The sequence below is a fragment of the Bufo gargarizans genome, chromosome 8, assembly GCF_014858855.1.
Source record: "Bufo gargarizans isolate SCDJY-AF-19 chromosome 8, ASM1485885v1, whole genome shotgun sequence".
In the NCBI taxonomy this organism is placed as follows: domain Eukaryota; kingdom Metazoa; phylum Chordata; class Amphibia; order Anura; family Bufonidae; genus Bufo; species Bufo gargarizans.
The window spans coordinates 157,884,443-157,910,184 of record NC_058087.1 but is presented as its reverse complement, the minus strand read 5'-3'; the positions used below and the strand labels follow the sequence as shown (position 1 = coordinate 157,910,184).

The 25,742-nt window shown below is 45.8% G+C and overlaps 1 protein-coding gene across 1 annotated transcript in view; it reads right to left on the bottom strand.

Annotated features, from left to right (window-relative positions):
• The window catches only part of LOC122945459 (lipopolysaccharide-induced tumor necrosis factor-alpha factor homolog), a 66,961-nt gene extending 44,992 nt beyond the window's left edge, over positions 1–21,969 (bottom strand). Inside the window, exon 1 of the mRNA XM_044304526.1 lies at positions 21,903–21,969. Coding sequence (XP_044160461.1) covers positions 21,903–21,969 — 67 coding nt within the window. The remainder of the gene's footprint in view (positions 1–21,902) is intronic.
• Positions 21,970–25,742: the final 3,773 nt, after the last annotated feature.

Here is a 25,742-nt window from a genome sequence, read left to right as displayed (position 1 = left end):
TATTTTTTGGCTGCACTATGCTCTTGATTCAGCTCTTTTTACAGATATGTGTGACGTTCTGTCCACATTACCATGCCTTTTAAGAACTCATGGATAAGAGTATAATATTGGAGTTAACTGGCCATGCCTACATTTTCAGTCTTTGATTTGAGGTAGGCTTTGAAGGGGTTTACCCACCAAAGACACTTAAACACAGAATAGAGGACCACTAAGGGCTCCGCTGTTCTCCATTGGAGTGGAGCAGCGGTGGATTATGTCCACTTCCACTCCAGTCAATGCTATGGGACTGTTGGAGATGAATAGATGTTCCAGAACGTCCGTTCAGAGATAAGTCCTGACTAGAGTTGAGCGAACTTCGTCCCGAACCCGAACCCCATTGAAGTCAATGGGGACCCGAACTTTTCGGCACTAAAACGGCTGTAAAACAGCCCAGGAAAGGGCTAGAGGGCTGCAAAAGGCAGCAACATGTAGGTAAATCCCCTGCAAACAAATGTGGATAGGGAAATTAATTAAAATAAAAATTAAATAAATAAAAATTAACCAAAATCAATTGGAGAGAGGTTCCATAGCAGAGAATCTGGCTTCCCGTCACCCACCACTGGAACAGTCCATTCTCAGATATTTAGGCCCCGGCACCCAGGCAGAGGAGAGAGGTCCCGTAACAGACAATCTGGCTTCATGTCAGCAGAGAATCAGTCTTCATGTCATAGCAGAGAATCAGGCTTCACGTCACCCACCACTGTAAGAGTCCATTTTCATAAATTTAGGCCCAGCACCCAGGCAGAGGAGAGAGGTCCCGTAACAGAGGATCTGGCTTCATGTCAGCAGAGAATCAGTCTGCATGTCATAGCAGAGAATCAGGCTTCACGTCAGCCACCACTGCAACAGTCCATTGTCATAAATTTAGGCCCAGCACCCAGGCAGAGGAGAGAGGTCCCGTAACAGAGGATCTGGCTTCATGTCAGCAGAGAATCAGTCTGCATGTCATAGCAGAGAATCAGGCTTCACGTCAGCCACCACTGCAACAGTCCATTGTCATAAATTTAGGCCCAGCACCCAGGCAGAGGAGAGAGGTCCCGTAACAGAGGATCTGGCTTCATGTCAGCAGAGAATCAGTCTGCATGTCATAGCAGAGAATCAGGCTTCACGTCAGCCACCACTGCAACAGTCCATTGTCATAAATTTAGGCCCAGCACCCAGGCAGAGGAGAGAGGTCCCGTAACAGACAATCTGGCTTCATGTCAGCAGAGAATTAGTCTGCATGTCATAGCAGAGAATGAGGCTTCACGTCAGCCACCACTGCAACAGTCCATTGGCATATATTTAGGCCTAGCACACAGGCAGAGGAGAGAGGTCCCGTAACAGACAATCTGGCTTCATGTCAGCAGAGAATCAGTCTGCATGTCATAGCAGAGAATGAGGCTTCACGTCACCCACCACTGCAACAGTCCATTGGCATATATTTAGGCCTAGCACACAGGCAGAGCAGAGAGGTCCCGTAACAGACAATCTGGCTTCATGTCAGCAGAGAATCAGTCTGCATGTCATAGCAGAGAATGAGGCTTCACGTCACCCACCACTGCAACAGTCCATTGGCATATATTTAGGCCTAGCACACAGGCAGAGCAGAGAGGTCCCGTAACAGACGATCTGGCTTCATGTCAGCAGAGAATCAGTCTGCATGTCATAGCAGAGAATGAGGCTTCACGTCACCCACCACTGCAACAGTCCATTGGCATATATTTAGGCCTAGCACACAGGCAGAGCAGAGAGGTCCCGTAACAGACAATCTGGCTTCATGTCAGCAGAGAATCAGTCTGCATGTCATAGCAGAGAATGAGGCTTCACGTCACCCACCACTGCAACAGTCCATTGGCATATATTTAGGCCTAGCACACAGGCAGAGCAGAGAGGTCCCGTAACAGACGATCTGGCTTCATGTCAGCAGAGAATCAGTCTGCATGTCATAGCAGAGAATGAGGCTTCACGTCACCCACCACTGCAACAGTCCATTGGCATATATTTAGGCCTAGCACACAGGCAGAGCAGAGAGGTCCCGTAACAGACAATCTGGCTTCATGACAGCAGAGAATCAGTCTGCATGTCATAGCAGAGAATGAGGCTTCACGTCACCCACCATGTCCGACCATGTCCACGATCATGTCCACGTCCGCGTCCCTTACTAGATGTTTTTCTCATTGTTATGGTTCACCACAACAACAAATATATTATTTGGCCCAATGTATTGTATTCAAATTCAGCGGGATATAAATTTGAGGCCTAGTATTTAGGCGCTGGGTGACCGGTATGGATTTAGTGACAGAATTAGACTTGGAAATGCACAGAAGCGTGTGTGTGTGAAGTTATTCTGAATGACCCAATGTGCACCTTGAATATTATATACCCTTTTAGGGATAGATTTCAAATAGCTCTGATATAGCAGAAACCACTAAATTATGAAATTGCTAAATTGGGAATTGTATTTCAACCCAGAACAAAAAATGTGCTTTGACGGACACTAAATAACTTTCCCAGCCACAACAGGACAGCGGTAACGAGAGATTTAGCAGGATATAAATTTGAGGCCTAGTATTTAGGCGCTGGGTGACAGGTATGGGTTTAGTGCCAGAATTAGACTTGGAAATACACAGTAGCGGGTGTGTGTGAAGTTATTCTGAATGACCCAATGTGCACCTTGAATATTATATACCCTTTTAGGGATAGATTTCAAATAGCTCTGATATAGCAGAAACCACTAAATTATGAAATTGCTAAATTGGGAATTGTATTTCAACCCAGAACAAGAAATGTGCTTGAACGGACACTAAATAACTCGCCCAGCTACAGCACTAAGGACAGATTTAGCGGGATATAAATTTGAGGCCTAGTATTTAGGCGCTGGGTGACAGGTATGGGTTTAGTGCCAGAATTAGACTTGGAAATACACAGTAGCGGGTGTGTGTGAAGTTATTCTGAATGACCCAATGTGCACCTTGAATATTATATACCCTTTTAGGGATAGATTTCAAATAGCTCTGATATAGCAGAAACCACTAAATTATGAAATTGCTAAATTGGGAATTGTATTTCAACCCAGAACAAGAAATGTGCTTGAACGGACACTAAATAACTCGCCCAGCTACAGCACTAAGGACAGATTTAGCGGGATATAAATTTGAGGCCTAGTATTTAGGCGCTGGGTGACAGGTATGGGTTTAGTGCCAGAATTAGACTTGGAAATACACAGTAGCGGGTGTGTGTGAAGTTATTCTGAATGACCCAATGTGCACCTTGAATATTATATACCCTTTTAGGGATAGATTTCAAATAGCTCTGATATAGCAGAAACCACTAAATTATGAAATTGCTAAATTGGGAATTGTATTTCAACCCAGAACAAGAAATGTGCTTGAACAGACACTAAATAACTCGCCCAGCTACAGCACTAAGGACAGATTTAGCGGGATATAAATTTGAGGCCTAGTATTTAGGCGCTGGGTGACCGGTATGGATTTAGTGACAGAATTAGACTGGGATATGGCCAAAAAATAAACAGACTATTGCTGGTTAAATGCACTTGGTGTAACAGCTTCACCCTGATGTAGGCTTTAGCCAAAAAACAACCACACCATTGAGGGTTAAATGCACTTGGTGACAGGCGCAGCTTGCCCCTGATTTAGTATATGGCCAAAAAATGAACAGACTATTGCTGGTTAAATGCACTTGGTGTGACAGCTTCACCCTGATGTAGGCTTTAGCCAAAAAACAACCACACCATTGAGGGTTAAATGCACTTGGTGACAGGCGCAGCTTGCCCCTGATTTTGTATATGGCCAAAAAATGAACAGACTATTGCTGGTTAAATGCACTTGGTGTGACAGCTTCACCCTGATGTAGGCTTTAGCCAAAAAACAACCACACCATTGAGGGTTAAATGCACTTGGTCGCAGCTTGTGCTGGCGCACCACAAGACACAAAATGGCCGCCGATCACCCCAGAAAAATGTGACTGACAAACGGTCTGGGCAGCCTAAAAACAGTGAGCAATTGAGGATCAGCAGCTCAATGATCCACAGCTGCAGATCGATCAGTTAATCAAGTCCTTTGGAGGAGTTAATCTGCCTAATCTCGCCCTACTGTCGCAGCCGCAACCTCTCCCTACGCTAATCAGAGCAGAGTGACGGGCGGCGCTATGTGACTCCAGCTTAAATAGAGGCTGGGTCACATGGTGCTCTGGCCAATCACAGCCATGCCAATAGTAGGCATGGCTGTGATGGCCTCTTGGGGCAAGTAGTATGACGCTTGTTGATTGGCTGCTTTGCAGCCTTTCAAAAAGCGCCAAGAAAGCGTCACAAAAGCGCAAAGAAAGCGACGAACACCGAACCCGAACCCGGACTTTTACGAAAATGTCCGGGTTCGGGTCCGTGTCACGGACACCCCAAAATTCGGTACGAACCCGAACTATACAGTTCGAGTTCGCTCATCCCTAGTCCTGACCGCTCAGATGTTTACAGTCTATGGGCGGTCGGGAACTGGTTAAACCTGTCACTTTGTCCACAGCTATAAACAAACTTGAACATAAAGGGGCATATACATGAAAGCTATCTAAAAGAACACTGACTTGCCCATAGCAACCAATCACAGCACAGCTTTCATAGCAACCAATCACAGCCCAGCTTTCACTTTTCAAGAGCAGACTGTGTTAAAGGGGTATTCCCATCTTGGGAATCAGGTGTATTTAAATTCCAAATAGCATAAATGATAACTTACTAAATATATTCAATTTTCAGTCTTCGATCGTTTTTTTAGATATCTGGACTTTGATCTTTGTTTTGTTTACACTTGTGTAACACCCCAGAGTGGTATTACCACTTCTACACCTTGCTACTGTCTTTATTGGTCTAACCTCATGTCATCTTGTATATTCATTCCAGGTCCTCAACTATGTGCATTCCTATTTTGTTATGCAACTGTTATGTTCACATGTAATGTGCCTGGTTCACCAGCAGGTGGCAGCAAACACAGCAGAGCTACAGTTACATAGAGTGGAGCTTTTCATTACATTCTAACCCCCCTCTGTGGATAAGTGGGCGAGTCCCACTTTCTGCAGGAAGGGTGGGGACCAGTTTCAGTCAGTCTAGCTTACCCCCTGCTAGGGGACAGGCGTGCAGGGCATGTCTCTGTTGGAAGTGCCCAAGCCAGCCAGAGCACCCTAAGCTCTGCTGACCTAATCTACAGACAGACCACACAAAGAGAAGTGCAGCAGACAGAAGATTCTGAGTCATACAGTCAGCCAGAGCCAGAGAGAAACAAGTGTAGCCGAGATGCGTTTGCCTGCCAAGTTTTAATGCTAAAGCCTGCTGGGACCAAGATAAAGCTTATTATCTTGGATGAACATTTATTCAAGTAAAGCTGCTATTCAACTTTATATAAGGTCTTGACTTGAATCTTTTTTCAATCCCTCAATTATTCCTCCTATTTATTGCTTCGGAGACAAGGCCTGGGGTCCAGCCGCATCCAGATAGGAGCACCATGACACAAAAAGGGACATTTTAGGCTGCACTATACCACTCGGCATTCCTATACCTGGGACACGCGTCATTACATCTATTAAGGGCCCTAGTGGGAGGCGCCCGTCGCACTTGGTAGCCTATAGTTACGGCCACCACAGCGATTGCGCAGTTTCTTATAGCTGTGCTGTTTTCCATGGATGGCCAGCACTTTGGGAGCGCGCACATCAGAGCTTTCTGCCCGGCCACCTCTACTCAGCTGCATAGATGTCTATGGAAGGCTTCAGAGCATGCTCTGAAGCCCTGAAGCTGTTCCATAGAAAAAGTTTTAGATCTGCCTGCCGCACCATCCTCCACTGATCAAAGAGCACTGTAAATAAGATCGCGCAGTGAGTCTGTCTCTAAGTTATTATTATCTCTATCTATATATATATAAAGAAGGATGTATGTACTGTATATATGTATGTATAATGTATGTTCCGCGATCACTCAAAAATGCAACTATTGATTTCAACAAAACTTAGTATACACATCCCTTGCTACCTGGAAAGAAATCTTGTGGGGGTCACAGCTCTCTAGCACATACCGTTCCTGAGATATTCCCAAAAAATTCAAATATGGCACATCACATGACCTACATTAGCCAATAGGTCTTTCTGCAGGTCTTTCTCTTCATATCCCAACTGCCATACACACGGCCACATGTCCCTTATCAGCCATCAGAAGCTTGCAGTTCCTTAATCTCCACATACACACAGTTTTACACCAGGTTTCCATAACAACCCAGCCGTTTTTCTTAACTGCTACAGGTCATCTATAAAGGGGCAGGGAGCTGTGGATGACACTGTTACGGGAGTGGAGTGCTTTGGAGGTGACAGTTCAGGGGGCAGGTAGGGTGGCCATTCAGGCCATCCTCAAAAGACGGACTTAAAAACCCCACCCCCAGGTCCAGCTAAGCCATTCCCAAATCCGGTTAGGGCATGCCCCCTTCCACTCCGCAGCTGACAGGAATTTAAAAAATGAAGGGACAAATCAACTTCTGTCAGCGGCAGGGGTGGGAGCGACAGTGACTTTCTCCCTGCAGCTCACACTCAGACAGCACAGTGCTGCTGTCTGAGAGTGAGCTGTTCAAAAGCACATCCCTGCGTGAAATATTCCCAAAAAATGCATTAGCCAATAGAAGCCTGTTCACATGACCCTTATCAGCTAATAGAAGCTTGCAGGCCCTTAGTCTCCACGTACACACAGTTTTACACCAGGTTTCCATAACAACCCAGCCATTTTTCTTCACTGCTGTAGGTCAGCTTTAAAGGGGCAAGGCGCTGTGAATGACACTGTTAAGGGAGCGGAGTGCTGTGGAGGTCACAGTTCAGGGCAAGTAGGGTGGCAATTCAGGCCACCCTCAAAAGACAGACTTAAAAACCCCACCCCCAGGTCCCACTAGGCCATGCCCCCTCCCACTCCACAGCCGACGGGGATTGAAAAAATGAAGGTAAAAATCAACTTCTGTCAGCTGCAGGGGATGGAGGGAGGGTGACTTTCTCCCTGCAGCTCATGCTCAGACAGCACAGTGCTGCTGTCTGAGAGTGAGCTGTTCAAAAGAACATCCCTGTGTCCATCCAGGCCCTGCACTGGACGGTGGGCAGGAGTATGAAAGCCGGACTGTCCGGCCTAAAACCGGACCTCTGGCCACCCTAGGGGCAGGCTGGTGTGGAGGTCACAGTTAAAGGGGACGGTCCACTATGGAGGTCAGTGTTAAGGGGCAGAGTGCTGTAGAGGCCACTGTTAAGGGGACGGGGTGTTTTGGAAATTACTGTTACGGAGATGGGGTACTGTGGAGGTCACTAATGAAGGGGCGGTCACTGTGGAAATCACTGTTAAAGGGTCAGGCTGCTGTGGAGGTCACTGTTAAGGGGGCAGGTTACTGTCGAGATCACTGTTAAAGGGTCGGGCTGCTGTGGAGGTCACTGATAAGGGGGTGAGCAATGTGGAGGTCTCTTTTAAGGGGACAGGGAACTGTGGAGGTCAAAGTTAAGGGGACGGTCTGCTATAGAAGTCAGTGTTAAGGGGCGGGGTGCTGTAGAGGTCACTGTTAAGGGGTATACTGTCGATATCTTTTAATGACATACAAAAACATTAAATGGAATAGATGACATATACCCATGCGAAGCTGGGTCCTTCTGCTAGTATGTAAATATAGAGATAACCAGGGGCGTCGCTAGGTTAAAACATTCGGGGCCTGGGCCCCGGATGTTTTGTCCCAGGCCCCGAATGTCCTGCCTGCCTGCTAGATACAACTGTATTGTCGTACACAGAACGGCAATACAATTGAATCTTACACTGGGAAGAGGCGAAGGACCTGTGGTGACATCACAGGTCATGTGATCAGCAAAACAGGCTGTGATAGGATGACCTGGATGATGTCACCATCATGTGACCAGTGCAGGATTGGACCAGAATGAAGAGGAGAAGGAGCCTAATGGTGATATCTGTACATGAGGAGAGGTAAGTTAAGGGAGAGGCAGATGCTGGGAGTTGTAGTTATTTAACTGGGATGTATGTTAGGGCTGAAGGGAGGGATGTTTTTGACATTGAACTGTGTGCTTGAGGTGGCTGGGGGAGGGAGTGATGTTATTTACATGGGACTGTATGTGCTTGTATTATCGGTGCGGATCTGTCCTGTACCAGTACAAGTGTGAAAGTAGCCTTAAGGGGTGATGTTTACATGGGATTGTGCGTTGGAGGCGGCTGGGGAGGAGGTGATGTTATTTACTTGCGACTGTATGGTGAAGAGTGGAGTATAACTGCAGGGGGCACTGCAGATCCAGTGGGACATTATAGGCGGTCTTATTACTACTGGGGGCTCTATAGGAGGGTCTTGTAGATCTGCCTTATTTCTACTAAGCGCACTATGGGGGCCTTATTACTACTGAGGGGTCTGTAGGGAGCTTTATTACCACTGGGGGAACAATAGGGGGCCTTATTTCTACTGGGGACTCTGTGAGGGTATTATTAATATGGGAGGGCTCTTCTAATAATGGGGGCATTGTTGAGGAGCATTATCACGGTTGGGGCAGTATTACTAATGAGGGCATTCTAGAAGGGAATTACTATTGGTGGGACTATGAGGAGCACTATTACTATGGGGGGCAGTAATGTTTCCTCAGGATAGTATTTGGGGGTATTGGGGGGGGGGGCAGGGGCGTAACTAAAGGCTCATGGGCCCCGGTGCAAGAGTTCAGCTTGGGCCCCCCTTCCCTCAGTGCTTTGTGTGTCTTCTTATGCGGCACAAGTGTCTTTGGGCCCCTTCAGGCTCCTGGGCCCAGTAGCGACTGCTAGCTCTGCACCCCCTATAGCTACACCCCTGGGGGGGGGGGACTCCAGTTGGGGGATAATGATAGAATGTGAGGAAGCTAAGATGTCTGTGTGTCACACTCTGCAGAGACGAGGCGGCTGAGAGAAGTGTCCGGACCGAGTGGAGAAGATCTACAGAGAAGATGATGACAGAGAGGAAACGTCACCTGGAGGCCCTGGATGTGACAGGTAAGGGCTGCTGTATAGCAAGTACAGCAAAGTGCGGGGCGGGGGGGGGGCAACATATTTATTGGGGCTTGTGCCCCGGATCTTTTGAGACCCTAGCAACGCCCCTGGAGATAACAGCATTTAGTTTAGAGACGGCTCACTCTCGGTCTCAGCAGCACCTCTGCAGGGACAGAACAATATAACTGAAGGATAGTCACAGACATACTTTTCAAAGCTGGTTGTCACGATCCAAAGCCTGCTACACTATTCTTGTTTTTCCACATGCCGCTACGCTACCAGCAGCGGAAGCATGCACGGTCTGCTAGCCCAATCAAAAGCAAGCATCCCACTCATAGCACAAGTGCAGGCAAGAGCATGGAGCTGGAAGAGCAGGTAAAACCGGCAGATGGGAAAACCCCTTTAACTACAGGCCTTTACTTTTTGCACCATCCATTTTCACTGGAAGTATAGGACTTTTTAAACTCACCTGGTGGTGGGTAAGCTGGAGCGGACGGCAGGTACCCCTTATCTGGCACATGCATGGTTTTATTTCTGGTACTTTATTTCTGACCTGCATAAGAAGAGAAAAATCATTCTTTCATGGTTACTCGTTTCCCAGGGGTATTCCCACCTCATAAACAGAGCACATGTAGCTAGGATAAGTCACCAGTGCAGGAAGTACTCCCCTCATAGAACACAATGAAAACACTAGAATGTTGTGATCTGACAGAAATTGGACTAAACATGTCAACATTGGTTAAAATATCATTCTGAACCTGTCACATTTATATGCAGTCAGTCTGATCTATGGGCTACAGAGAAGGAAGAACTGAACAGATGGACATTTAGGGGGAGATTTATTAAAACTAGTGTATGGCTTTGTTGCCCATAGCAACCAATCATATTCCACCTTTTATTTTTCATAGCTCCTGTGGAATCTGATTGGTTATATGGGCAGTTGAAGGGGTTGTCTCACTTCGGCAAGTGGCATTTATCATGTAGAGAAAGATAATACCAGTAATACCAGGCACTTACTAATATATTGTGATTGTCCATATTGCTTCCTTTCCTGGCTGGATTCATTTTTCCATCACATTATACACTGCTTGAATCCAAGGGTTGCGACCACCCTGCAATAAATCAGCTGTGGTCATGCTTGCTCATTATAGGAAAAAGCACCAACCTCTCTAGTGACCGGGACTGTGGGAGTGCACATAGGCTGGTGCAAGCACGACAACTGCTGATGGATTGCAGGGTGGCCGTAACCATGGAAACAAGCAGTGTGTGTGATAGAAGAATGAATCAAGCCAGTGAAGGAGGCAATATGGACAATCACAATACATTAGTATGTGCCTTGTTTTAACTTTCTCTACATGATAAATGCCATTTGCTGAAGTAAGGCAACCCTTTTAAGCCAGTTTTCCTTTGCACTAGTTTTGCTATATCTCCCATGGTTTTGTGGGAAAAGAGTTAATATAATTTGTGATTTATTCAATAAAAATCCTGCATAGTCTGAGTTTAGGAGTCCAGTAGCTGGTCTTATAAGGAGTGGAAGTCCGTGTAAGCACATTTATGTTAGGAAGGCTGCCCCTCACTGATGACCCTGCCACTGGACTCCAGAATGATAAGGAATTTAAAGTAATGTTATAGCAAGTTATATTCAATCTGTATCCACACAGCTATAGTTAAATGTGTTCGGCTCTGTATCTTGCTACAGGTAGATCCAGGGTTGCCAACCAGAGTTTTTCTTTTTTCTGGACAATGTATACAAAAATCACGGACAGACAACATTTTTTAGGGACAAATTGGAAAACCATAATGAGTGATAAAGATTATAAGTAATACTGTCTATAGCTCAATTTACTGATAACACCTTCTAACCAGCATTTACTGTGAGCTGTAAAATAATAATTACCGGTATCACCAAAATAATCTAGTCAAGTACCACCAGCCTCAAAAAAATCGTGCATACATCTATTTTTTTTTTCACGGACACAGGAAAAAAGTTGCCGATTTTTATGGACTGTCCAGAAATTTCTGGACGGTTGGCAACCCTGGGTAGATCGGACAGCGACAAGTTCATTTCAAAGGATTGGTTAGACAAAGCCCGGATAACTAGGTCCTGATATAATAGACAGGGGTCTTCCTAATATGCTGAGAACCCAGACAACTTCATTGGCTGCATTGTAAATGAGCATTTATATTGTGCTGCCTTGTTAATGACTATTAATTTAATTTAAATGTATTCGTTAATTTCCTTTGATTGGCTTCCCTTCTGATTCCCTATAACATACATAAAGCATAACAATCAGACGTTCAGTCACATGACTTTGTTAGAAAGCCAAGACTCATCATGGCAAAAGTAATAAAATGCAATTTGCTGTTTTGCAAATATTAAAGACTAGAAAGTAATCTGCATTAAAAGCCCAATGTAAAGTATTAGACTCCCTGTAAATACCTGAACGATGAGCTCTCGTGCCTTGGGTTCCTTGAAGTGACAATGGCACACTCAAGTTTCAACTTAAAAGAATGCAGCATCGAAAAACAAGTAAGGCGGGTGGGGGGGGGCTGGTGCTAGCAAGTGCTGGACATTTGCATAGTGTCACCTATCATTTTTCAGTTAAAACCAGATAGTAACACATAATCCTTTTTTCTATTCTATTTCCTGAACATGATTACAGTGGCAGCCATCTTGCCTGTGCTGTTTTTAATTAGTGATGGACGAACATCTGCTGGGACAGTGCGCGAACGCGATCAAGAGTTCGCGAACCACAGGTTCGCGGCGGGTCCCATTCATTTTAATGGCAGGTGAACCTGAAAAACCACCCGGTCATATTTGCAGCCACAAAATACTTAGTAAATGCGCACACATAGTCCCACAACATGGACACTGACATACCAGAAGTATTAAGCGAATCTGAGATCTACAAGCATTGTTTTTTTATGTGCGAATTTTCGGCAAAGTATTAATCGCAAGAGCACATGCGCTAGGAAGGCTTGGCCTACAGCAACTGGTTTGCACCGACTAAAAATTAGATGGATGCGATGGTTGGAATCAAGTTCAGCGACGAAGAGGAAGAACTCCTGGTGACTGTAAGTAATCTTACATTACTGCAGTGTATTTGATTACATTTCACCCGCATGTCTCCACAATCGCTTTATATGCATAAAGAGTGTTAGAAAAAAATCGTCAGTGCGACCTTCTGCAATTCTAATTTTTCTTAAGTGCAGAAAACTTCACATTTTATAAGGTCTCACTAGATATTAGTGATTGTTGCACTAAATATTCCTGTGACATCACACCCACTATGCTAGTAGCATATTTGTATGGAAAGCAGAGAAATATATTTCACATGCACATTGCACATCCACACGCACACTATATACCGCACACACACACAGTTTATAGATTATAGTTTGAATCCTGTTGGTCAGGACTCGGGAGAAGCTTTCTTTGTCAGACTGCCAGTATTTGCTGGTTCATTTAGCTTTACCCAGGGTGCATCACGGGGAGGCGAACCAGTTGTACACCCCATACCGTACCGTCACTTCACTAGACAGGTACATCTCCGCTTAGCTGGATAATATCTGATAGCCCCGACCCCACCCACATACATCGTAATACAATCCCATCTTCTAACCGTAACAGTAAGGCCGCATGCACACGGGTGTGTTTTCACAACTACGGACTGTAAAAACACAGGCTGCTGGTTACTAACTCGCTATGACGCCGTGCGCTTGTTGCCGCCACCGCTGTACAGTAATACACTTGTATAGATCATACAAGTGTATCACAGCACAGTGATGGTGGCCGGAAGCAAACAGCGTCATAGCAACCAATGAATCCGTGCGCTCGTCCACTCTGCAGGACAGGTTTGTACGGTCCGTAGTTGTGAAAAAACACACCCGTGTGCAGGCGGACTGAATCTAATATTTCCACTTCAAAGACTTAAATACTTTTTGCAGTTTACTTGAGTAAATTATTTTCAATACTATCAGTGTTAGAAATTGGGATTATATGCTTGCATTTTTATCTTGCAGCGGATGTTGGGGCGGGGATATGACCGCACCCGATCCCACACCGAGAAGCAGCGAATTGTGCGGGAGCTGGCATTTGAGATCTGGTGCAAAAAGGGTCTCAAACGCCACCGTCTGGCCATCATAAAATGGTCAGACATGAAGCGAAGAAACCCCCGGTTTATAAAAATGATCCGGGACGAAAAATGCGCAGGTAGAGGCGTAAATAACTTTTGTATGTTTTGTATACAGTGCTGAGCAAAAGTATTCACCCCCCTTGACTTCGTTCTTTTTTTTGTTGTCTCACATCCTGGAATTAACATGGATTGTTTGAGGATTTGCATAATTTCATTTGTAGAACCTTCTTTTAAATTGGTTAATTGTAAAGCATACAACTAAGGCTGAGTTCACACCAGCGTTCAGCCTTTCCGTTCTCCTGCTCTGTTATAGGAGCAGGAGAACGGAAAGGACGGATTGGGCACATAACTGAGACGAGCGGAGGCTCCGCTCGTCTCAGTTATGTGCCCAATCCGTCCTTTCCGTTCTCCTGCTCCTATAACGGAGCAGGAGAACGGAAAGGCTGAACGCTGATGTGAACGAGGCCTAATAGGACAAAATAACAGAAAAGGTCAATGTGCATAACTATTCACCCCCCTAAAGTCAGTACTTTGTAGAGCCACCTTTTGCGGCAATCACAGCTCCAAGTCGCTTTGGATAAGTTTCTATGAGCAGTTGCCACATCTTACCACAGGCGTTTTTGCCCATTCCTCCTTGCAAAACTGATTCGGCAACTTCCAATTGAATGGTTTGTGAACAGCAATCTTTAAGTCTGACCACAGATTTTCTATTGCATTGAGATCTGGGCTGTGACTCGGCCATTTCAACACATTGACATGTTTTCCCTTAAACCAAAGTGTTGCTTTAGCAGTGTGTTTGGGGTCATTGTCCTGCTGGGAGGTGAACCTCCGTCCTAGCCTCAAATCACGCACAGAGTGGGACAGGTTTTGCTCAAGAATATCTCTGTCTATGTTTCCCTCAACTCTGACCAGTTTACCAGTCCCGGCTGATGAAAAACATCCCCACAGCATGATGCTGCCACCACCATGTTTCTTTGTGGGGATGGTGTTCTTTGGGTGATGTGTTGGCTTTGTGCCAGACAAGTGACGGCCCCATCTCAGGACTCGGAGGAAGAGGAGGCGATCAGCTGTCCCTGCCAGGAGGGTAAATATGTGCACAGCAATATGATTATGTATCTATAACATGTACATAAACATAAAAAGTGCCAACAATGAGAGGACAACATACACTATAGTAATACAAAAAAAGAACACTGGACAATAACTCTTAAATCTACATTTAAACCAAGCAGCACTTTTTGTGCTGTCGGCGGAGAAAAGGCTTCCTCTGCATCACTCTCGCATGCAGCATCTCCTTGTGTAAAGTCCACCGAATAGTTGAACGATGTCTTTGGTGCTGGTCTGTGGGTTGACTCTGACTGTTGTCACCATTCGTCGCTTCTGTCTATCCGAGATTTTTCTTGGTCTGCCACTTCGAGCCTTATCTTGAACTGAGCCTGTGGTCTTCCATTTCCTCAATATGTTCCTAACTGTGCAAACAGACAGCTGAAATCTCTGAGACAGCTTTCTGTATCCTTCCCCTAAACCATGATGGTGAGCAATCTTTGTCTTCAGGTCATTTGAGAGTTGTTTTGAGACCCCCATGTTGCTAATCTTCAGAGAAAAGTAAAAGAGGAGAGAAACTTACAATTGACCCCCTTAAATACTCTTTCTCATAATTGGATTCACCTGTGTATGTAGGTCAGGGGTCACTGAGCTTACCAAGCCAATTTGAGTTCCAATAATTAGTTCTAAAGGTTTTGGAATCAATAAAATGACAACAGTGCCCAAATTTATGCACCTGCCTAATTTTGTTTACACAATTATGTGTGTGTATATGATATATTTAACTGACATTTTTTATCGTAACAACCAACAATTTATACAGGAAAGTCATGACGATTAACAAGGTTGCCCGAACTTTCGCATCCCACTGTAGTTTTTATTCAGTATTTGCTTATATCTTTGTGCAATTGACTAGCAGTGTGCTGTTACCTGTAGTTCTACTAATCCCATGGTGTGATATATCAGTCGCCCCCCCAAAAAACAGATTGAAGCGGGGTGTTATATACCAATATACTTTCTTTATAGTGCATTTGGGTACTGTATAGTGCATTTGCGCATGCGCGTACGCGAAAATTATATTGCCGATATTTCACATTTAAATAAATTATGAATGGAGATCGCAAATTCGAATAATACATCTGGTATGTCACTGTCCATGTTGTGGGACTATTTGTGCACTTCTAGTAATTATTTCTTGGCTGCAAATATGAGCTGAAGGTTTTTCAGGTTCGCCTGCCATTAAAATGAATGAGACCTGCTGCGAACTTGTGGTTCGTGAACATTTGATCGTGTTCAGGTGATCGTGTTCGCGAATCGTCCCGGCAGATGTTAGAGAGCATTAAAAAATAGATTTACAGCAGCTCTTTTTAATACAATATATAGTATACAGCACAAATTTTTAAAGGGTTTCTCTCACCAGAATGAACCCTATTAAACTAGCTGACATTAGCAATGTGCTAATGTTAGCTGTAACCTAACTAGTCTATTCCTACTTTTATCTATGTCCCCATTACTCCTGAAATATAACTTTTATAATATGCTAATTAGCCTCTAGGTGCAGGGGGGCGTTGTTCCTGCTCCTAGAGGCTCCGTTCTCCCACCTCTGGCCACGCCCTGCTACACTAGATTGACGGGGCCAGTGTCACAACCAGACAGCTGAGAAGCTCTGACAGAGGCCTTTCAGAACCTCCTCCTTGAGTTCTCTTTGTTGTGCTGTTCAGTTCCTCATCTCGTTAGCCTCTCTCAGCTGTCATGGAGTTTGACTGATTGCATCCCTTTAAATTCCGCCCCATAATGCATCACTGGGCGGCTTATACTACTTCCTGGAGTGTGTGTGCATGCTGATCTTGTTTTCCAGTCTGCTACAAAGTTAAGTGCTGAACATTTATCTGTTATTTTCTGTTTGCTGGATCCCAGGTGACCCTGACTCCCTCCGTGTCTGGTGTAGGGAGCCGGTGGTGTGTCCCCTCACTATTGTAGGGTGTTCAGGGGTTATATAGTCGAGGTACGTGGATATGCAACCTTCCACCTTTCGGATCTTTGCATAGGCTGAGCAGCCAGGGAAAGTCTCAGGTATTGTGCAGGGGTCTCCCTTTTGGTTCCTTAGCTTTGGATCCACTCAGTCATATATGCATGTTGCTTTGTCTTGTTTCCTGTACACCGTCCGTAACATTATAAGCCGCCAAAACCGTCTCAAGCATGGATCCGGTTTCACTTTTGGCTGAACGCCTTCAGAGTCTTTCATTGGAGGTAGCTGATCTCCGTAAGACTTTTTCTCAGCTTCAAGTGACCGGTTCAGCTTGCGTTCATGGAGTTTGTTCTGAGCCTAAGATCTCGCTCCCGGATACGTTCTCCGGGGGTAGTGAGAATTTTGTGCGTTTTAGAGAGGCTTGCAAACTCCATTTTCGCCTTCTTCCCCATTCCTCTGGTGATGAGGAACGGAGGGTGGGGATCATTATATCGCTGCTCAGGGGTAACGCTCAGTCCTGGGCCTTTTCACTGCCGGAGGGGGCACGGCCTCTCCGTTCAGTGGATGATTTCTTTTTAGCCCTTGGTCAGATATATGATGATCCGGATCGTATTGCTCTGGCTGAGTCTAGACTACGTCTATTATGCCAGGGTAAACAATCCGCAGAAATATACTGCTCAGAATTTCGGAGATGGGCAGTGGATACTGGTTGGAATGATGCTGCACTCCGAAGTCAATTTTGCCATGGTCTTTCAGAGGGATTGAAAGATGCATTTGCCTTTCATGAGAGGCCTATTTCTTTGGACTCTGCTATGTCTCAGGCCGTTCGTATTGACAGGCGTCTTAGAGAGAGAGGAGAGATGTCCCCTTCCTGTCATACTCAGTCCCAGGACAGTGCAGCGGTCCCATTCTGTGCGCAGGGGTCTCAGTCGCTGTCAGCCCCTTCTGAGCAGGAGCCCATGCAGCTGGGGTTGATTGCTTCTGACAATAGAAGATTCAGCTCGCATGGGAGGGTTTGTTTTTGTTGTGGAGGCATAAATCATTTGGCAAATATTTGTCCCTCTAGGAGATTCAGGCAGTTTTCTGGGAGTAATAAAGAAACAAACAGGAAAAAATCTTTTAAAAATGTTCCGTCTGTTACTATTAGCAGGGTTGCTAATTGAAGGTTTTCCGTTTGCTTGTAGTTCCCGTTTTGAGAGCTAGAGAGCAAGAAAAATTTTTGTGAGATTTTTGTGGATAGTGGAGCAGCATCAATCCCATTGATAATCAATTTGCGATAACTCATGGTTTCCAGGTGCGCACTTTGGGAAAGGATATTCCTGTTTTCGCTATTGATTCCGCTCCACTTTCTCAGAAATCATTAAAGGGCATAGTTCACAATATCCGTTTAATTGTGAGTGATGCTCATGTTGAGGATGTGTCATGTTTCATCCTTATCGGTTTGCCTACTCCTCTAGTGTTGGGGCTACCCTGGCTCACTAAACATAACCCCACCATTGATTGGCAAGCGAGGCAAATAAATGGTTGGAGTGACTTTTGCAGAGAGAATTGCCTCACGACATCTGTTTCTGAGGTTGCTACTAAGACTGTACCATCTTTTCTCTCTGAATTTTCGGATGTCTTCTCTGAGAGTGGAGTTCAGGATTTGCCCCCGCACAGGGAGTACGATTGCCCTATTAATCTCATCCCAGGCGCCAAACTGCCTAAATCTCATTTATACAATCTTTCCCAACCTGAGAGGATCGCTATGCGTGCTTATATCTCTGAGAGTCTGAGAAAAGGACACATACGACCTTCAAAGTCACCTGTTGCCGCTGGTTTTTATTTTGTTAAGAAAAAAGATGGTTCTTTAAGACCTTGTCTGGATTTCAGGGAGCTGAACAGTATCACTATTCGTGACCCTTATCCGCTTCCTCTGATCCCGGACCTGTTTAACCAGGTTGTTGGGGCTAAAGTCTTTTCCAAATTAGATCTAAGAGGGGCATACAACCTGGTCAGGGTCAGAGAAGGAGACGAATGGAAGATGGCCTTCAATACCCCTGAGGGCCATTTTGAGAATTTGGTTATGCCTTTTGGTTTGATGAATGCCCCAGCCGTTTTTCAGCATTTCGTGAACAGCATTTTTTATCATTTGATGGGAAAATTTGTATTAGGTGTATTTGGATGACATTTTGATTTTTTCTCCTGATTTCAAAACTCATAAGGAACGTTTACGTCAGGTCTTGCTCATCCTGCGGGAGAATAAATTATATGCAAAACTGGAAAAATGTGTGTTTGCGGTTCCAGAAATTCAATTTCTGGGGTTCCTTCTCTCCGCTTCTGGTTTTCGCATGGACCCCGAGAAGGTCCGCGCTGTGCTTGAGTGGGAGCTTCCTGAGAATCAGAAGGCGCTGATGCGGTTTTTGGGCTTTGCCAATTATTACAGGAAGTTTATTTTGAATTATTCCTCTATTGTTAAACCACTCACTGATATGACCAGAAAGGGGGTAGATTTTTCTTCTTGGTCAGTAGAGGCGCGTAAGGCTTTTTCTAATATCAAGGAGAGTTTTGCTTCCGCTCCCATCTTGGTGCAACCTGATATTTCTTTACCCTTCATAGTTGAGGTTGATGCTTCTGAGGTGGGTGTGGGGGCGGTCTTGTCTCAGGGTTCCTCTCCTGCCAAATGGCGACCGTGTGCCTTTTTCTCGAAAAAACTCTCCTCCGCAGAGAGAAATTACGATGTGGGAGATAGGGAATTGTTGGCCATCAAGTTGGCTTTTGAGGAATGGCGCCATTGGCTAGAGGGAGCCAGACACCCTATTACCGTATTTACTGACCATAAAAATCTGGCCTACTTGGAGTCAGCCAAGCGTCTGAACCCGAGACAGGCCAGATGGTCTTTGTTCTTTTCTAGGTTTAATTTTGTGGTCACGTTCCGCCCTGGAGTTAAGAATGTGAAGGCAGATGCCCTGTCACGTTGTTTTCCGGGAGGCGGGAATTTTGAAGACCCGGGTCCCATTTTGGCTGAAGGTGTGGTGGTCTCTGCTCTCTTTTCTGAATTGGAGGCAGAGGTGCAGGCAGCCCAGTCAGAGGCTCCTGATCTTTGTCCTCCTGGGAGGTTGTTTGTGCCTCTCGCTTTAAGACACAAGATTTTTAAGGAACACCACGATACGGTCCTTGCTGGGCACCCGGGGGCAAGAGCCACACTGGATCTCATCGCTCGGAGATTCTGGTGGCCTGCGCTTCGTAAGTCGGTTGAGGGTTTTGTGGCAGCCTGCGAGACTTGCGCTCGTGCCAAAGTCCCTCATTCACGGCCATCAGGTCCTCTCCTTCCCTTACCCATTCCTTCCCGTCCTTGGACACATCTGTCCATGGACTTTATAACGGACCTGCCTCGTTCCTCGGGGAAGACTGTGATTCTGGTGGTGGTGGACCGTTTTAGCAAAATGGTGCATTTCATCCCTTTTCCTGGTTTGCCCAATGCTAAGACGCTGGCGCAGGCATTTATTGATCACATTGTCAAATTGCACGGTATTCCTTCAGACATAGTCTCTGATAGGGGCACGCAGTTTGTTTCCAGATTCTGGAAGGCTTTCTGTTCTCGCTTGGGGGTTCGGTTGTCATTCTCTTCTGCTTTCCACCCGCAGTCGAATGGCCAGACAGAGCGCGTCAATCAGAATCTGGAGACATATCTGCGCTGTTTTGTGGCGGAGAATCAAGAGGATTGGTGTTCTTTTTTGTCCCTTGCTGAGTTTGCTTTAAATAACCGTCGTCAGGAGTCCTCTGATAAGTCACCATTTTTTGGTGCATATGGGTTTCATCCGCAGTTTGGGACTTTCTCGGGAGAGGGGTCTTCTGGTTTACCTGATGAGGACAGATTCTCCTCGTCTTTGTCATCTATTTGGCAAAAGATTCAGGATAATCTAAAGAGCATGAGTGAGAGATATAAGCGTGTGGCAGATAAGAGACGTGTGCTTGGTCCGGACCTGAATGTTGGTGATCTGGTGTGGTTGTCTACCAAGAATATCAAATTGAAGGTTCCCTCCTGGAAGTTGGGTCCTAGGTTTATTGGGCCTTACAAAATCCTGTCTGTCATCAATCCTGTTGCCTACCGTCTTGATCTTCCTCAGACTTGGAAGATCCATAATGTTTTTCATAAGTCCTTATTGAAACCTTATGTTCAACCCATTGTACCCTCGCCTTTGCCTCCTCCTCCGATTATGGTTGATGGGAATCTTGAATTTCAGGTCTCTAGGATTGTGGATTCTCGTCTTGTCCGCGGTTCTCTTCAGTACCTTGTTCATTGGGAGGGTTATGGTCCTGAGGAGAGGATGTGGGTCCCAGTGACGGACATTAAGGCCTCTCGTCTCATCAGGGCTTTCCATAGGTCCCATCCTGAGAAGGTGGGCTCTGAGTGTCCGGAGTCCACTCGTAGAGGGAGGGGTACTGTCACAACCAGACAGCTGAGAAGCTCTGACAGAGGCCTTTCAGAACCTCCTCCTTGAGTTCTCTTTGTTGTGCTGTTCAGTTCCTCATCTCGTTAGCCTCTCTCAGCTGTCATGGAGTTGGACTGATTGCATCCCTTTAAATTCCGCCCCATAATGCATTACTGGGCGGCTTATACTACTTCCTGGAGTGTGTGTGCATGCTGATCTTGTTTTCCAGTCTGCTACAAAGTTAAGTGCTGAACATTTATCTGTTATTTTCTGTTTGCTGGATCCCAGGTGACCCTGACTCCCTCCGTGTCTGGTGTAGGGAGCCGGTGGTCGTGTCCCCTCACTATTGTAGGGTGTTCAGGGGTTATATAGTCGAGGTACGTGGATATGCAACCTTCCACCTTTCGGATCTTTGCATAGGCTGAGCAGCCAGGAAAAGTCTCAGGTCTTGTGCAGGGGTCTCCCTTTTGGTTCCTTAGCTTTGGATCCACTCAGTCATATATGCATGTTGCTTTGTCTTGTTTCCTGTACACCGTCCGTGACAGCCAGGCAGCGCTGGTCTCCTACTGCCGGCCCTGTCTGCCGTGTAAATCTCGCGCCTACGCCGTCCAGTATTCGTATTCGGCGCAGGCACAGTGAGTGAAGGGCGCTCACCGACTGCCAGCTTCCTCACTGCACCTGCACCGAATACTGAATGGCGCAAGATTTTCCCAGCGCACAGGGCCGGCAGTTGGAGTTGAAGGTTGCCTGGCCTGTCATTCTAGTGTAGCAGGGCATCGCTAATGTCAGCTAGTTTAATAGGGTTAATTCTAGTGACAGAAACCCTTTAAGTTTTATCTGTTCTATTTTTATAGGACGGACCTGACCTCTTGTGGGCAGAATTAATATGACAGACAGTAAGTAAATGACTTATTATCATCCACTTACATATCACTTTCTTAATATACTAACATATTAACTGAATGCTCAGTGGAAAGTGGATTCAATTATGTATATGATAGCACATACTACACAGTATTTTTTTTATATAATATGTTTCTTTTAGCCACTACTTGTGGGACACCTTTTAGTTATCGCATTAATATGTACCGTGTTTTATATGATACGTTTTCTTATTGTGTTGTCCTAACTTTACTTTGTGTTATTTTTAGTAATTACATCCGTACATTTGTGGTGCATATTATTAATGCCTGAAGAAGGGGCCAAATCCGCCCCAAAATGCATTGCTGTACTTCTGTCAACCATTTTACCTAATTAAAGCAATGTATTGAATGAATACGTTTACCTACCTGTTTCACGCTGTTCTGGGGTTCCCTCTATTTCTCTCAGTGCATATTTAAAGTTAAGGGTTGCCATGCTGTGTTTGAGCTGATGAGCCTAGGCGAGAGTAGCCACACAACCGATCAGTTACTAAAGTGCATCAGGCAGCAAACATCCCGCTGGCTGTCTCCGACTAAGCAAGGTTGTCAGCATCAATGGCAGGAACATTATGGCTGCTCTGCATTTAGGAGAAATAACACGTGCTCCCTGCATGGCGCATGTGATAAATCTAGTCGTGCAACTCTTTTTGAAAAATGACTGTGGCTCGCAGACTGTTCATGCATTTTAGCCATTCATATGTGGCAGGAAACTTCCTCCTGGACTTGCAACGAGAGAACGGTCTACCATTGCAGCATTTGATCCCTGAGGTTCCAACTTGCTGGAATTCTACCTCGTGTATGCAAGCAGAGTAAAGAGGTGAATAATCTCGTCATGCACTAGACCACCTCAGAAAGAAGCATGTGTTGTTTGAAGGTCAGGCAGTGGCAGCTCATCAGAGACAAGTTTTGCATACTCAAGCCCTTCGAAGAGGCCACCAGATTTGTCAGTAGGGACAACTGAGGCATCAACTATGTCATCCCCCTAATATTTATCTTAGAGCAAATGCTTAAGCTGATGCAACTGGGGAAAGAAGAACAGCTTCTGCATCTTGGTGACCATCCTGTTAGGGACCCACATGAAGAAAGTTAGGGACCCACATGAAGAAAGTCTCATGGAGGAGGAAGTGGAGGATGAGGAGGTACCACTAGAGAAGGAGCAGGAGGAGACACTTCTGCAGGCGGATGAGGCTGATGAAAATGATGATGACACTGGCCATGATGACCAATTATGTCAGTAGGGGCAGAGCTAATGGGTCCTCGGGAACACTGGGTAGCATGTTTTATTGCTTAAGTACTAACAGGCATATTGTTCGCATTAGGTAATCTGATGATTACTAGATGGCAATGCTTGTAGACCCTCGCTATCAAAGCAAAATGAGGGAATGTTTTCCTGTTAGCAAAAAGGGTGCCAAATTCCCAGGAAACACTGTGTATACAACTTTTAGCAAGCAGACACCAGTCGCCCGTGTGCCTGCCTTGGCCCCTCTCCACCCCCTCACCAGGTCACCCACCTCCCACCATGTCTCCAACCACAAGCAGCAGAAGCCTCAAATGGAGTTGTACCACCTGAAGAAAGAGGTGCAATTCTATCTGGACTGTGGCCTTTCTCCAGCACACACCGTGTTCCCTGACACCTGTCACGACCATGTTTATGGCCGTGACTCCTTGGGAGCCGCATACAGTTGCCCGCGGTTTGGGTTGTTGTGTCAACCGCAGCTGGAGGCATAATGTTGCTTGCCTCAGGTGCGGTTGCCGCGGACAACAGTTATGTGTGCGGTTGCCTTGGAGTTGTGTGCGTGTATGTATGCACTTTTGTATGTTTGGTGTGCACTGACATCTTCCCTTCACTGTGGTTGCCCGTGGCAACGTTTGGTTGTATGTGTAGATGTGGTGGCAGTGTCCCGGCCTTCGGGCTGACTCCCAGGACATGGTTACCACCCATGTCGTTGCCTGCGGCAACAGCCACAGTGTTCTTGGGTTGGACACTTTCCCTTTAAGTTTGTGTTTCCCTTCCCTGGTGCTGGAAGGGTTAACTCCCTTCCCAGTGTGTGTGTGAGTCACTGGGTGTGTCTGACTGTTGGGTGTGGCTTCTTGGCCTATAAAGCCTCAGTGTTTTGCACATGTCTGAGAGTTGCTACAGCCATGCTTAGCTGGAGCAGCCTCCTGTGTTTTCCACCTGCCAGTGAGAGCCACCCTTGTGGTCATAAAAAGATTGATGTCACATTAAGTTTATGTCATGTTTATGTGTGATGTCTATGTGATGTTCAGTTGGGATTTTCCTTTTGTTGTTTGGTGCAGCTTATGGATCTGGATTCCTGTGTGCATAGGGATCCAGTCAGCAAGGCTGTGGCAGGTAGGTGGAACTAGTTCAGTTCACCTGCCATATCCGTAAGACTGTTAGTGTTCCCCTTTTCCCTGCAGTTTGGCCAGTGAGACCCCTGTACCTACGTGTCCAGAAGGAACAGGCCGTCTTACCCTGACTCCTAGTCCAGGGACCGGTCGGAGCGTGAGTTAGGGATCCGAGGTTCCTGAGCATGGGTCCTCCTACCTTAAAGGTCGGCCCATGCAGCTAGGAGTTAGGGTCAGGTTAGGGACGCTTTAGGAGGTGACCTGCTCCCTAATCCTGTCATCCTGGCCGAGCAGCCTAACATCTTCTGGCATCGCACGTCTGAGGGTTTTCCCCATCCTCAGCCGTGACAACACCATGAACTTCTGGGCAGACAGATTGCAACAGTGACTGGAACTGGCAGAGTTTGCTCCCTTTGTACTGTCGTGTCCAGCCTCCAGTGTCATCCTGGAGAGGGTTTTCAGTGCGGCAGGTGGCACCGTCAGACCCAAATGGGCAAAGTTGTCCTCTACTGGTGTACAAAACATCACTTTTGTTGAAAATGAATCAGGCATGGATCCATGAGGATTTTCACAATCCTTTGGCTAAGGCCAAGGAATACCGGTAGATCTGCCATTTCTGGCTGTGCCCCATCATGCCACTGCCTGCCTGCCTACCATCATGTTCCATACCGTATGGCTGCAGCTGCTACTCCTTGCTGTTAATCCCCAACTTCCTCTTCCATTACCCCTACACAGCCGCCACTATCACCTCAAAGCGCACAGCCTTACTGCCTTGTTTGTTTCCATGCTGTGCTGCTATTGCTGGCACTACTATTGCTGCCACTATTACCCCTACACAGCATACACTTCCCACATCTACACTGTACTGATGATGCTGCCAAATAAAAAGGACAATTAACACTTGGGCGTGCAGTGTCGGACTGGGGTGCCAAGGGCCTACCAGTAGAAGTGACTCTAGGGGCCCACCCTATAATTTCATGCAAATATTGACACTTAAGGGGGTTTTCTGATTTGCATCAACATCCTTTAAAATAATCCTTTATATAGGAAGCTGTAGTGTAATAGCGCACACGACCGTGCAGATAATCGCTGTCCTTGGTGCTGTAGACCACTGGGGCCAGTGATTGGTTACAGCAGTCAGGTGCGGTACACAGGCATTTTACTGCGGCAGCCAAAACATTATGTCCCGGCTGCAGCCTGGCTGAGACAACAGAGTATTGGTGCTGGATCAAATAGCGATCAGGATGGTGAGTCTAAGTGTTTTTTTTTTTTTCGTTTTTTTTTTCACAGCATCCTTGTAGTTTGGCCTCAAAAATCTGAATGTAGGCACCCCCTCCAAGCTCAGCACTTAGATAAGGTAACAGAACCAAGCTCTGTGCATGGATACAGCAACAGAACTCTTTTACACGCATATTTCTTGCATATGTCGGCGCTCTTTCACACGCACACTTCTACACACGCCAACATTACACATATACTTCTACACATACCAGCACTCTTTTACACGTATACTTATACACATGCCAGCACTCTTTTACACGTATACTTATACACATACCAGCACTCTTTTACACGTATACTTATACACATACCAGCACTCTTTTACACGTATACTTCTACACATACCAGCACTCTTTTACACGTATACTTATACACATGCCAGCACTCTTTTACACGTATACTTATACACATACCAGCACTCTTTTACACGTATACTTATACACATACCAGCACTCTTTTACATGTATACTTATACACATACCAGCACTTATTTACACGTATACTTATACACATACCAGCACTCTTTTACACGTATACTTATACACATACCAGCACTCTTTCACACGTATACTTATACAC